The sequence below is a fragment of the Ranitomeya variabilis genome, chromosome 6 (genome assembly GCF_051348905.1).
Source record: "Ranitomeya variabilis isolate aRanVar5 chromosome 6, aRanVar5.hap1, whole genome shotgun sequence".
Lineage (NCBI taxonomy): Eukaryota > Metazoa > Chordata > Amphibia > Anura > Dendrobatidae > Ranitomeya > Ranitomeya variabilis.
The window spans coordinates 148,141,610-148,157,060 of NC_135237.1; the positions used below are offsets into that span (position 1 = coordinate 148,141,610).

General features: G+C 44.4%; 1 protein-coding gene across 1 annotated transcript in view; it reads left to right on the forward strand.

Moving 5' to 3' along the window:
- TGM4 (transglutaminase 4) overlaps positions 1-15,451 on the forward strand; it is a 101,561-nt gene that overhangs the window by 60,274 nt on the left and 25,836 nt on the right. The window contains exons 6-8 of the mRNA XM_077269101.1: positions 40-147; positions 1,271-1,445; positions 3,715-3,853. Of these exons, the coding sequence (XP_077125216.1) occupies positions 40-147; positions 1,271-1,445; positions 3,715-3,853 (422 nt within the window). The remainder of the gene's footprint in view (positions 1-39; positions 148-1,270; positions 1,446-3,714; positions 3,854-15,451) is intronic.

Here is a 15,451-nt window from a genome sequence, read left to right on the forward strand (position 1 = left end):
CACAACATGTGTCTATTATGATTTGCTTTCTATTTTTAGTATGAAGAAGACGTGTTGGACTGTTGCTTCTTTCTTCTTGACCGTAGTGGGCTCAAACCAGCAGCAAGAAGGGACCCTGTCATTTTGTCAAGAAAATTCTCAGCTTTAGTATGTTTTACACCAGATTTAAGATTTTGGAGATCTTCATTGTGTATATAAAAATGAAAAGCTGACATTTATGACATGCCATAAATGTATGTCATGAGATAACCCTTTAAGAGGCAGTTGTTTTTCCATGTGTTGCATGCACGCCACTCAGGATATGAGGGCTATATAAAGGAAACATGAGTTCTCTTTGGAATACTGGGGAAATCTTACTCAGGGTGACCATTACTTATAATTCTTCACAGTAGAGGGAAAGTAATGGTTTACAGGCACACAGCTATGACATAGTTCTGATCTGAAGCTTATCACAGGGGTTTTATTCAAGCTTCTTTTCCTCACACAGAATCCCTTCTCTTCATGCAATACTTCATTACCATATATGAAAGTCTCTTCACATAAAACTTCTCTTTTCATATAACTTCTCTACACACAGTGTCAGTTCCCTGATAGAACTGGTCTAAACAGCTTATCTGAGTTCCATTTGACAGGAGACTCTCTAACACACACCTCACTCTTTGATGTCTAGGACACACTAAGGACTTTCCCAGTATCCCCTAGGGCCAAGCTAACCACTCCCTGTCTGCTATAACCATTTTAACCCCTATTGTGAGGGATGATTCTAAATCAACAGTGCAGCTTCTATCTGTCACACATGTAAGGCTACCAGCGTCGGGCGCCGCAGCGTCGCCGCATGCATCATGCGCCCCTATATTTAACATGGGGGCGCATGGACATGCGTCGCACTTGCGTTTTGCGCCGCATGCGTCACTGCGGCGCCCGCGTCCAGGCGCAGAGGACGCAGCAAGTTGCATTTTTGCTGCGTCCAAAATCAATGAAAAAAAGGACGCATGCGGCGCAAAAAGCAGCATTGTGCATGCGTTCACATTAGCGTTGTGCGTTGCGTCGCCGACGCTGCGGCGCACAACACAAATGTGAACGTAGCCTAATACAGATGTTGGATGCTTAGCTTTTGAACTATTATTCTATTTAATATTCTACTTATTTAAAGTGCTATTACGATATTACAGGATTAGTAGGTTGCCCAGTTTTCTAACTCTTTTTATGCATCACTGTAATCTTTACGGACATGCCATGCCAGAACTGACCACCGGTATACTTTCCTTAGATTAATTCACAAGATGACAATGGAGTACTGACAGGAAATTGGTCAGGAAATTATTCTGCAGGATGTTCTCCCACCTCCTGGACAGGAAGCACTGCCATTATACAGAATTATTACAAAACTAAAAGGCCTGTTCTGTTTGGCCAGTGTTGGGTATTCTCCGGAGTTGTGACAACAAGTAAGCCAAAAACATGAAAAAATGATTTTATTAATTTTATGTTACCATTAATCGAGCATGGACCACACAGGTCCACGATATGAGATAGGTTGGACAGTTAGTTATGAGACTTATCCTCCTGCATCCATGTTTTTATGAAGGTTTGAATAAAAGCGTTTTCATGGGATTGCGAGAGCAACTATTTCAATCCCTGAATTTTGCACTGCCATTACTCATTTGGTTTAGCACCACAATATCCCTCAGTCAGAAGGTGTTAACAAAACGGTCCCCTCTTGAGGAGTTGTTGGATGGCTCCGGATCGATCTACTGCTTATGATTTAAATATGTTTTAGATATGGGATTTTTTTTTAAAGTAGCATCTCTATCTGTAAATGGTCCTTAAATTCAACATGCATTGTTGATCTCATAGATTAGTTTAGGTAGGACTAAGGCCTCTTTCACACTTCCGTTTTTTACAATCAGTCACAATCCGTCAAAATGTTGAAAAGACGAATCCTGTGCAGTTTGCAAAAAACTGATGCAGTGGTCCGATTTTTTTAAAGGATCAGTCGAGGCAGTTGTTGCCAGAATTTAAGGCTATGTGCACACGTTCTGTGTGCGTCTTTGCCGCGTTTTTTTGCTGCGAAAACACATACACAACACAACCCATGTTAAAAATAATTTAAAAAATAAAAAATCGTGATATTCTCACCTATGGCGTCCCCCACAGCCTTCCCGATGCTCGCGATGCTCCCGGCAGCTCCCGTTCCCAGTGATGCCTTGTGACAATAACCTGGTTATTGTCGCAAGGCATCACTGGGAAAGGGAGCTGCCGGGAGCATTGCAACCATCGGGAAGGCTGCGGGGGACGCCGGAAGGTGAGAATATCACGATTTTTTATTATTTTTAACATTATATCCTTTTACTATTGATGCTACATAGGCAGCATCAATAGTAAAAAGGGAGAGAGAATTTCCCTGACTGGAAATTCTTCCAGGCATGCTCAGTTCCTTCACCGGATTCTGTCTTTTGATGGTCAGCGATTTTCCGACGTACACAAAAAACATTTCTATGTGCGTTTTCTACGCCCGATGGACAGCGATTTTACAATGGATCGAGCGCACAACGGATGAAATGGAAGGCCATCCATCACAATCCATCGCTAATACAAGTCTATGAGAAAAAAATGGATCCAGCAGAAACATTTGCTGGATCCGTTTTTTTCACAAAGCGACGAAATTTGACTGAAACAAAAAGACAGAAGTGTGAAAGAGGCCTAAGGCCAGTTTCACACATCTGTGTCTTACAGACCACGACATATGGACTGACCATGGATTTCCTTGCTCAAACCTAAATGCCTCATTTATACCTATAAGACTGTGGGGCAATGATCAGAAGACCCATGGCTGGTCTAAAAAAGACTTTATAATATTAAAGGGAATCTAATACCAGGTTTTTACCACCTAATTAGAGATTATCATAATGTAGAGACAGATACCCTGATTCCAGCAATATGTTAGTAATGGGCTCCCTGCTGTAATTTCAATGAAATCCGTGTTTTATCAACAGGAGATTATAACTAGAGGAAACCTGCTCCTATGTGGTCCTCCATATTCAGGACCTCTGTATAAACCCACCCACATCATTGATTGACAGCTTTGTGTACACTGTTCTTGGGCATAAAGCAGTCAATCAGTGGTGTAGGCAAGATTATACAGAGCTTTGCAGTCAGGTAACGCATAGATATGCAGCAGGTAAAACAGTGATTTCATCAAAACTGCATATTACATATGATACATCGCTGCAATCAGGGTCTATACCTATAAATTATGCTTCTTTCCAGTTGGGTAGCAAACACCTGTTGACAGACTACCGGTAAGATGGCATGCGGTTATATAGATGCTCATGCATAGGAGACTTGATGCCTAGTGGTACTGTAGCTCAGCTCAATTCAAATGAATGTGACTGAGCCACATACACATACAAAACCCAAGATAGAAAAACATTAAAACATGAACTGGAGCATTAAGTTATGTTGGCCGGTAGGAGGGGTTTCTGTGGTTCAGACCCCTTTGATAAAACATTGATGGGCTCTTCTAAGGATCTTCAATGTAAAGGCTTTGGAAACCCTTATCGAATCTGATATCTAATTTGTTACAATAAATGGTAGCTCATTATTGCTATTATTATTTTCCACCATTTTATTTAACAATCCATCTTAATTATTTCTGGGGCTGGGATGAATTTAACCTGATAAGTCCCTTAATTTTTTTATTTTTCCCTGAAATAGTTATGCGCTGCATTGGGATCCCAGCAAGAAGTATCACTAACTTTTCTTCAGCTCATGATACTGAGGAGAATCTTAAGATTGATTTTTACATGAATGAGAATGGAGAAAAGATGGATGAATTCTGCACTGATTCCATTTGGTAAGAGAAGTGCTTCCAAAATAATGACACACTGCTCTGGTGTACTCTTAAGGGCAGGTACGGACTGGGACTGAAATTCAGCCCTGGCATTTGAAATCACACAGGCCCATGTTTTCCCCGTCCCCAAGCACCAGATGGGACATATTACTAATATTACCCTGGATGAAGAAAAGGAAGCGTTACTACAAGACCAATATTTCTAATGATACCCGTGGCACGCTGGGGTGACTGACGGAGTCAGCGACTTTGTGCTCCATCACAACTCTTAACAGTATGGGTGTCTTGAGAACACCGATTCTGTTAACAACGTAGCAGACAAGGCGGCCCATGACCAGACAGGCCCTTCTGGCATTTGCCAGATGGCCAGTCTGGCCCTGCTTAAGGGTATGGTTCCACGGTCCGGATTGGCAGCGCTTTAGACGCAGCTCCGTCCAAAGCGCTGCTGGCTTTTGTACACGCGGTGATTCCGGATGTGTTCATTGAACACATCCGGAATCACCGCGTGCAATACATAGAACGGTGATATTTATCTTGCGGAGACTGAGAGTCTCCGCAAGATAAATAGACATTCTGAGGTCTAAAAAGACGCGCCACATGTCTGGTTATGCAGGGAAGCCGGATGCGGCCCTGCATGCATAGTGGAGATGGGATTTCATAAAATCCCCTCCACTATGCTGTAACATCTGGCCGCTGCGGATTAGATGCTGCGGCTGTACGCAGCGTCCAATCAGCAGCAAATACTCAACATGGAAACATACCCTTATACTCTTATTTTTTTATATTGCATATGGTATCTATGGCAGGTTCACATGATAATATACATTATTGCTCAAACTTTTTTAACAAAGCCTTCTAACTGCCATGGGAATACTTAGAGAGGAGCAAGCACTAAAATACTCGGGTGCTCGTTGCTCAAACCGAGCAATTCCTAATTCTCGAGTAACGAATATAATAGGAGTCAATGGGAAATCTGAGCTTTTTTCGGCTGACCCTACAAAGAGGTCTGGAGGCAGTGAAAATGTTGGAATGGATGGGAAAAGTGCTGAATGCAAGGAGAACAGCATGCGAAAGACCCCTGGAACAATCTTTGACGAGCCGGATCGCTGCTGAGAACAATGGTGTACACTGAAAATCCCTCATAACCTTAACTGCTTCTATTCTGATCATATCTAATTTCCTGCACAACAGTGCCCCCCACTGTAACAAACCCAATCCTTACCCTTCTTACTACATTAACTAATTCCTACACTCACCCTCTAGTTTCCTAACTCTTCCCCTAGTCTTATAAAAATACACAACTGTATATTACACGTATGTCATCAGAGGTGTATCCTAGGTATTCGGCACTCAGGGCAAGAATTCAGTTTGGTGCCTAATCCCCCAAGGACATATGGGATTTGCACACTTAGTCATGTACCCACAAGCTCCTCTCCCTAATGCTCTCAATGTTCAGTGAAAAACTGAGAGAAGCAGAAGAGAAGCTCGTTGTCACAGGACCTCAAGTATGAACGTCGCATATGAGCTGAATCCTGACATTGCAGGCTTCTGAATTCTCACAACTAATGCACTGCACACTTTTAGGCTATGTGCACATGTTGCGGATTTCCTGCGGATACGCACCGTTTTTTGCGGTGCAGAAACGCTGCAGATCCGCAATTGATTTACAGTACAATGTAAATCAATGAGAAAAAAAACCGCTGTGCAGATGGTCAGGAAAATTCCATGCGGAAACGCTGCGGATTAAAAGAAGTAGCATGTCACTTTTTTTTTTGCAGATCTGCAGCGTTTTTGTACCCATTCCATTATAGAAATCCGCAGGGGTTAAAAAACACAGTAAATCTGCAAAAAATCTGCAGCAAATCCACACAAAAAACGCACAACATCCGCACAAAAAATGCGACAAATCCGCACCTGCATTTTCTGCCAAGAGAAGCAGAATCTGCACCAGAAATTCCTAAGCCTAATCCTCAACATGTGCACATACCCTAAGGATTCTCCCTTGCCGGTGGACAGTCATGTCAGCACAAGCATTCGATTTGTATACTGTTCTGACCACATTCTGACTAGACGTGTCTGACCTCGCTCAGTTCATTTTCATTGAGTGAGTCCACACGTCTAGTCATCACATGACCGCATGTATGTAAATCGCCAGCATGAGAGAATCCTGACAGTGTGCAGTGGGCACTGTGAGAAGTCAGAAGTCTGCAGTCACAAAGAATGACTGCAGGCACATTACAAACCTGGACAACCCCTTTAATGCTCCTACCATAAATAAAAACATGAGAATTAGTTAGTATCACAAATAACATTTACATCCAGGTACCATATAGATGTTGTCGTCTCTGGAGTCGTTCTCCTTCTTTTCTTCATCTTGTCCAGACCCCATGATGAGTTTTCTCATCCACAGCTCGTCTCTGCAGACCTCCATCTTCTCCGCTCTTTTGCAGAAAATCTCCACATGATGCCCTAAAAGATAGAAGTGTCATTATAATGCTCCTGAATAAAAAATTGCCACTCACTATATTCTCTGTAAAAAATATGACCCCCACTACTATGTAACTAAGGGTGGCGCTGTACATAATAAGTACGTACACTCTATACTAAGGGACTGTGTTAGACATAATAAGCGATAATAATGTCTTCCTCCACCTCCCCCTGTTCCTAAGTCCATTATAAGTCCTGTTGTGAATTCTGCTCTTGGGCTCCCTCTGGTGGTCGTAGATGGTAATGCAGTTGTCTCTGGATTGCAGAAAAAAACACCATTGGAGGAAAACCTCCACTAAACTCAAAAAAAACACCAGAACACAGGCATGCTTACCTGTTCAAGGCCTCCAACAATTGCACTACCCAGGGTGCACCAGGCCCAAGTAAAGATAGCAAACAACACAGGTGCAAATAATACCGATGCAGCCAACCTACAATCAGGAATTGGCTGCTTGGAGCACCCATGCAAAAAAATAGTCTGTATGTGGCATGTTCACACAGGACTGCAAAGTATATGGTGAAAAGCCTATTAATGACGCCATAAATATAGCGGGCTAACCATGATGCATCCTGTGTGAACAGAGGCCACAGTGTACAGAGCCATCTAGGGCCCAGGCGCACCCTGGAAAAATGTACAGTGCACCAAAAACATAACAATGTATGCAAGGTATTGGTTGATATTATGGCCACAATATTGAAGCTGCCAACCCACGTCAAGGGTCCTTGTATCTTGGCAGTCCTAATCTAAAAAAACACCATTGGAGGAAAACCTCCACTAAACTAAAAAAAAAACACCAGAACACAGGCATGCTTACCTGTTCAAGGCCTCCAACAATTGCACTACCCAGGGTGCACCAGGCCCAAGTAAAGATAGCAAACAACACAGGTGCAAATAATACCGATGCAGCCAACCTACAATCAGGAATTGGCTGCTTGGTAGTGCAATTGTTGGAGGCCTTGAACAGGTAAGCATGCCTGTGTTCTGGTGTTTTTTTTGTCTCTGGATTGCAGCCCTGGTCAGGTGTGTCCGCTGATTGCAGTTCTGACTGGGGTATTTAGGCGTGCAGGATTCATTAGTCATTGCCAGTTGTCCATTGTTTTTGGAGGTTATGTCCTTGCTTGGTTTCATCTGCCTAGCTGCCATATCTGCAAAGATAAGTGTCTGGCTTTGTGTCTTTTTTTGCACACATGCTTCGTGCTGTTCATTGTTTTTTTGTCCAGCTTAGATTGTGTCAGTATTTTCTCAGTCTGGTTGGATTCTCAGGAGTGGCAGATATACATTCCATGCCTTTAGTTAGGTTGTGGAACTTTTGTATTTTCTGCTGTGGATATTTTTGAAGAGTTTTTAATACTGACCGCTTAGTATTCTGTCCTATCTTTCCCTATTTAGCTAGAGTGGCCTCTTTTGCTGAAATCTGTTTTCTGCCTGTGTGTGTCCTTCCTCTCCTATTCACAGTCAATATTTGTGGGGGCTGCCTCTCCTTTGGGGGTCTGCTCTGAGGCAAGTTAGTTTTCCCATTTCCATCTATAGGGGTATTTAGTCCTCCGGCTGTGTCAAGGTGTCTAGGGTTTTGTTAGGCACACCCCACGGCTACTTCTAGTTGCGGTGTTAAGTTCAGGGTTTGCGGTCAGTACAGATTCCACTTCTCCTGAGAAAGTCTCATGCAGCTCCAAGGTCACCGAATCATAACAGTACAACTGGCCAAGAATGAGTTAAATGCATCTCAGAAGAAGGGAAGAAAGGTGTTGAGCCATTTTTTTTTCTGTAGTCTGTTTTGCCTGTTCCTCCCTCTTTATCCTGGGGTGGCTGAGGAGTCTTGTGTTAGCATGGATGTTCATGAATTGGCTTCTCGTGTAGACCAGCTGGCTGCTAGGGTGCGGGGATTTTCTGATTATATTGTTCAGACTCCTGTGTTGGAGCCGAAGATTCCTACTCCTGATTTGTTTTTTGGTGACAGATCTAAATTTTTGAGTTTTAAAAACAACTGTAAACTATTTTTTGCTTTGAGACCTCGATCCTCTGGTGATTCCATTCAGCAGGTTAAAATCATTATCTCCTTGCTGCGTGGCGATCCACAGGAGTGGGCATTTTCCCTGGAATCTGGGAGTCCAGCTTTGCTTAATGTAGATTCCTTTCTGCAGGCTTTAGGATTACTATATGATGAACCTAATTCTGTGGATCAAGCGGAGAAGACCTTGTTGGTCCTGTCTCAGGGTCAAGAGGCGGCAGAATTGTATTGTCAGAAATTTAGAAAATGGTCTGTGTTGACTAAATGGAATGATGATGCTTTGGCGGCAATTTTCAGAAAGGGTCTTTCTGAATCCGTAAAAGATGTTATGGTGGGGTTTCCCACGCCTGTCGGTCTGAGTGATTCTATGTCTCTAGCCATTCAGATTGATCGGCGCTTGCGGGAGCGCAAAACTGTGCGCGCTGTGGCGTTGTCCTCAGAGCAGAGACCTGAGCCAATGCAGTGTGATAGGATTCTGTCTAGAACAGAACGACAAGGATTCAGATGTCAGAATGGGTTGTGTTATTATTGTGGCGAATCTTCTCATGTTATTTCAGTTTTCCCTAAGCGGATAAAGAAGACCGCAAGTTCATTTACCATCAGTACTGTACAACCTAAATTTCTGTTATCGGTATCCTTGATCTGCTCATTGTCAACATTTTCTGTTATGGTGTTTGTGGATTCAGGTGCCGCTTTGAATTTAATGGACCTAGAGTTTGCCAAGCGTTGTGGGTTTCCCTTGCAGCCTTTGCAGAACCTTATTCCTTTAAGGGGCATTGATGCTACACCTCTGGCTAAAAATAAGCCCCAGTTTTGGACACAGTTGACCATGCGCATGGCGCAGCCCAACAGGAAGATTGTCGATTTCTGGTGTTGCATAATATACATGCTGCTATCGTGCTGGGTTTTCCGTGGTTGCAGGTACATAATCCTGTGTTGGATTGGAAGTCTATGTCTGTGACTAGTTGGGGTTGTCAGGGGGTTCATAATGATGTTCCGTTAATGTCCATCTCCTCTTCTTCCTCTTCCGAAGTTCCAGAGTTTTTGTCTGATTTTCAGGATGTATTCGATGAGCCCAAGTCCAGTGCTCTTCCGCCGCACAGGGACTGTGATTGTGCTATTGATTTGATTCCAGGCTGTAAATTTCCTAAGGGTCGACTTTTCAATCTGTCTGTGCCTGAACATACCGCTATGCGGAGTTATGTTAAGGAGTCTTTGGAGAAAGGGCATATTCGTCCATCTTCTTCACCAATGGGAGCAGGGGTTTTTTTGTTGCTAAGAAGGATGGCTCCTGTTATGATCCTAGTGGCAAGGATCGCAAGTCTGACTAGCTAAGTAACTAAACCGACGACTAGCTCTGGGGAAGTGGTAACTGGATTGACCGCAACCTGATCCTATCCGCACACAACTATAGGTAGCCATGGAACGTTACCTGGAAATCCTAGACGTCTCTTCACGGCCTGAGAAACTGACTATTCCTAGAGGGAAAGTAAAGTCCTCACTTGCCTCAGAGAAATGACCCCAAAGATATAGAAAAGCCCCCACAAACATTAACGGTGAGTTAAGGGGAAAGCACAAACGCAGAGATGAAATAGATTAAGCAAATGAGGCCCGCTAACACTAGATAGCAGAAAATAGGAAGGGAACTGTGCGGTCAATAGAAAACCCTATTCAAAATATCCACGCAGAGATTGCTCGAGCCCCCGCACCAACTAACGGTGCGGGGGAAGCAACTCCGTACCCCAGAGCTTACCAGCAGCAAGAAATCACATATTAGCAAGCTGTACTAAACTCATCATACACAGAAATCATATTGCAGACTGATGAGCAAAAAATAATCAAACAGAAACTTAGCTTCTCATGAAGAGACAGAAAACGAAGATAGTCAGGAGTAATCAGAATAGCACTGAATACATCGACAGCCGGCAACAAGTGGAGGTGTAGCAGAGCTAAATAGGAACCTCCCTAGTGAATAACGAGGCAGCTGATCCATCTACAGACCTGCAGGATAACAAACAAAGCCACCAGGGGGAGCCCAAAAACAAAACTCACACAATACCACCTGTGACCACAAGAGGGAGCTTGAAAACAGAGTAAACAACAGTACCCCCCCCCCTTGAGGAGGGGTCACCGAACCCTCATCAAAACCCCCAGGGCGATCAGGGTGAGCCACATGGAAGGCACGAACTAAATCGGCCGCATGAACATCAGAGGCGACAACCCAGGAATTATCCTCCTGACCATAGCCCTTCCACTTAACCAAATACTGAAGCCTCCGTCTAGAAATACGAGAATCCAAGATCTTCTCCACCACGTATTCCAATTCTCCCTCAACCAGCACAGGGGCAGGAGGCTCAACCGAAGGAACCACAGGCACCACATACCTCCGCAACAACGACCGATGGAACACATTATGAATAGCAAACGATGCTGGGAGGTCCAAACGAAATGACACAGGGTTAAGGACTTCCAAAATCTTATAAGGACCGATAAACCGAGGCTTGAACTTAGGAGAGGACACCTTCATAAGAACAAAGCGAGAAGACAACCACACCAAGTCCCCAACGCGAAGTCGGGGACCCACACAGCGACGGCAGTTGGCAAAGCGCTGAGCCTTCTCTTGTGACAGCTTCAAATTGTCCACCACATGATCCCAAATCTGATGTAACCTATCCACCACAAAATCCACTCCAGGACAGTCAGAAGGCTCCACCTGACACGAGGAAAAACGAGGATGAAACCCCGAATTACAAAAAAAAGGCGAAACCAAAGTAGCAGAACTAGCCCGATTATTAAGGGCAAACTCGGCCAATGGCAAAAAAGTCACCCAGTCGTCCTGATCAGCAGAAACAAAACATCTTAAATAGGTTTCCAAGGTCTGATTAGTTCGCTCGGTTTGGCCATTCGTCTGAGGATGGAAGGCCGACGAAAAAGACAAATCAATGCCCATCTTAGCACAAAAGGTCCGCCAAAATCTATACACAAACTGGGATCCTCTGTCGGAAACAATATTTTCAGGGATCCCGTGCAAACGAACCACATTTTGAAAAAACAGCGGAACCAACTCGGAGGAGGAAGGCAACTTAGGCAAAGGCACCAAATGGACCATCTTAGAAAAACGATCACACACCACCCAGATGACAGACATTCTCTGAGAGACAGGGAGATCTGAAATAAAATCCATGGAAATGTGCGTCCAAGGCCTCTTCGGGACAGGCAAAGGTAACAGCAAGCCACTGGCATGAGAACAGCAAGGCTTAGCCCGAGCACAAATTCCACAAGACTGCACAAAGGAACGCACATCCTGCGACAAGGAAGGCCACCAAAAGGACCTGGCCACCAAATCTCTGGTACCAAATATTCCAGGATGGCCCGCCAACACCGAAGAATGAACCTCGGAAATAACTCTGCTGGTCCATCTATCTGGGACAAACAGTCTCTCCGGTGGACAACGGTCAGGTCTATCCGCCTGAAACTCCTGCAGCACTCGTCGCAAATCTGGGGAGATGGCAGACAAAATCACCCCTTCTCTGAGGATACCAGCCGGCTCTGAATCTCCAGGAGAGTCAGGCACAAAACTCCTAGAAAGAGCATCAGCCTTCACATTCTTCGAACCAGGCAGGTACGAGACCACGAAATCAAAACGAGAGAAAAACAACGACCAACGAGCCTGTCTAGGATTCAGCCGCTTGGCCGACTTGAGATAAATCAGATTTTTGTGATCAGTCAAGACCACCACACGATGCTTAGCTCCCTCGAGCCAATGTCGCCACTCCTCAAATGCCCACTTTATAGCCAACAACTCCCGATTACCGACATCATAATTCCGCTCGGCAGGCGAAAACTTTCTTGAAAAGAAAGCACATGGCTTCATCACAGAGCCATCAGAGCTTCTCTGCGACAAAACAGCCCCCGCTCCAATCTCAGAAGCATCAACCTCGACCTGGAAAGGAAGAGAGACATCTGGCTGACATAAGACCGGAGCCGAAGAAAACCGGCGCTTCAGCTCCCGAAAGGCCTCCACAGCCGCAGGAGACCAATTAGTCACATCAGAACCCTTCTTGGTCAAATCCATCAAAGGCTTAACAACACCAGAAAAATTAGCGATGAAGCGACGGTAAAAATTAGCAAAACCCAAGAACTTCTGAAGACTCTTAACAGATGTAGGCTGAGTCCAGTCATGAATAGCCTGAACCTTGACTGGGTCCATCTCAATAGTAGAAGGAGAAAAAATGAAACCCAAAAAAGAAACCTTCTGGACTCCAAAAAGACATTTTGAGCCCTTCACAAATAAAGCATTGGCACGCAGAACCTGAAACACCATCCTGACCTGCTTAACATGGGACTCCCAATCATCAGAAAAAAACAGAATATCATCCAGATACACAATCATAAATTTATCCAGATATTCGCGGAAGATGTCGTGCATGAAGGACTGAAAGACAGAAGGAGCGTTAGAAAGTCCAAAAGGCATCACCAAGTACTCAAAATGGCCTTTGGGCGTATTAAATGCAGTTTTCCATTCATCACCCTGCTTAATACGCACAAGGTTATACGCACCACGAAGATCTATCTTGGTGAACCAACTAGACCCCCTAATGCGAGCAAACAGATCAGATAACAATGGCAAAGGATACTGAAATTTGACCGTGATTTTATTTAGAAGGCGATAATCAATACAAGGTCTCAGGGAACCATCCTTCTTAGCCACAAAAAAGAACCCCGCACCAAGAGGGGAGGAGGAGGGGCGAATAAGTCCTTTCTCCAAAGACTCCTTTATATAACTCCGCATAGCAGCATGCTCCGGCACTGACAAATTGAAAAGTCGTCCCTTAGGAAACTTACTACCAGGAATCAAATTTATAGCACAATCACAATCCCTGTGAGGAGGTAGAGAACTGAGTTTGGGCTCATCAAATACATCCTGGTAGTCCGACAAAAACGCAGGGACTTCAGAAGGAGTGGATGAAGCAATTGACACCACAGGAGCGTCGCCATGAATTCCCTGGCAACCCCAACTTGACACAGACATTGCTTTCCAATCCAGGACTGGATTATGAGTCTACAACCATGGCAGACCCAACACGACAACATCATGCAAATTATGCAGTACAAGAAAGCGAATCCCCTCCTGATGAACAGGAGTCATGCACATGGTCACTTGCGTCCAGTACTGAGGTTTATTCGTAGCCAATGGTGTAGCATCAATTCCCCTTAGTGGAATAGGGAATTTTAAAGGCTCCAAAACAAAACCACAGCGCCTGGCAAATGACAAATCCATCAGACTCAGGGCAGCACCTGAATCTACAAAAGCCATAACCGGGTAAGATGACAGGGAACAAATCAGGGTAACAGACAAAATGAACTTAGGCTGTAAAGTACCGATGGTGACAGATTTATCAATCTTTTTTGTGCCCTTAGAGCACGCTGAGATAACATGAGCTGAGTCACCACAGTAAAAGCACAACCCATTTTGCCGTCTATAATTTTGCCGTTCACTTCTGGTCAGAATTCTATCACATTGCATAGACTCAGGTGTCTGTTCAGAAGACACCGCCAAATGGTGCGCAGGTTTGCGCTCCCGCAAACGCCGATCAATCTGAATGGCCAGAGTCATTGACTCATTCAGACCTGCAGGCGTAGGGAACCCCACCATGACATTCTTAATGGCTTCAGAAAGACCTTTTCTGAAATTTGCAGCCAGGGCACACTCATTCCATTGAGTAAGCACCGACCATTTCCGAAATTTCTGGCAATACACCTCTGCTTCATCTTGCCCCTGAGAGAGGGCCAGCAAAGCTTTTTCAGCCTGGTTCTCAAGATTAGGTTCCTCATAGAGCAATCCAAGGGCCAGAAAAAACGCATCCACACTGAGCAATGCAGGATCCCCTGGCGCCAATGCGAAGGCCCAATCTTGAGGGTCGCCACGCAAGAAAGAAATAATAATTTTAACTTGCTGAACGGAATCACCAGAGGAACGATGTTTCAAAGAAAGAAACAATTTGCAATTGTTCTTAAAATTCAGGAACCTAGATCTATCTCCCGAAAACAACTCCGGAATAGGTATTCTAGGCTCTGACATAGGACTGTGAACAACAAAATCCTGAATACTTTGTACCCTTGCAGCAAGATGATCTACACTGGAAGCCAAACTCTGGATATCCATGTCAGCAGCTGAACTCAGAGCCACACCAAGATTAAGAGGAGGAGAGAAGCTAGACACACAGCAGCTAGAGACACGGCAGCAAAAAGAAAAAAAAAAAAAAAAATTACTCAAGCCTTCTCTTCTCCTGCTTCTGCCATGCAATTAACACTTTATGGGCCGGCTGATTTGATTCCAGGCTGTAAATTTCCTAAGGGTCGACTTTTCAATCTGTCTGTGCCTGAACATACCGCTATGCGGAGTTATGTTAAGGAGTCTTTGGAGAAAGGGCATATTCGTCCATCTTCTTCACCAATGGGAGCAGGGGTTTTTTTGTTGCTAAGAAGGATGGCTCCTGTTATGATCCTAGTGGCAAGGATCGCAAGTCTGACTAGCTAAGTAACTAAACCGACGACTAGCTGTGGGGAAGTGGTAACTGGATTGACCGCAACCTGATCCTATCCGCACACAACTATAGGTAGCCGTGGAACGTTACCTGGAAATCCTAGACGTCTCTTCACGGCCTGAGAAACTGACTATTCCTAGAGGGAAAGTAAAGTCCTCACTTGCCTCAGAGAAGTGACCCCAAAGATATAGAAAAGCCCCCACAAATATTAACGGTGAGTTAAGGGGAAAGCACAAACGCAGAGATGAAATAGATTAAGCAAATGAGGCCCGCTAACACTAGATAGCAGAAAATAGGAAGGGAACTGTGCGGTCAATAGAAAACCCTATTCAAAATATCCACGCAGAGATTGCTTGAGCCCCTGCACCAACTAACGGTGCGGGGGAAGCAACTCCGTACCCCAGAGCTTACCAGCAGCAAGAAATCACATATTAGCAAGCTGTACTAAACTCATCATACACAGAAATCATATTGCAGACTGATGAGCAAAAAATAATCAAACAGAAACTTAGCTTCTCATGAAGAGACAGAAAACGAAGATAGTCAGGAGTAATCAG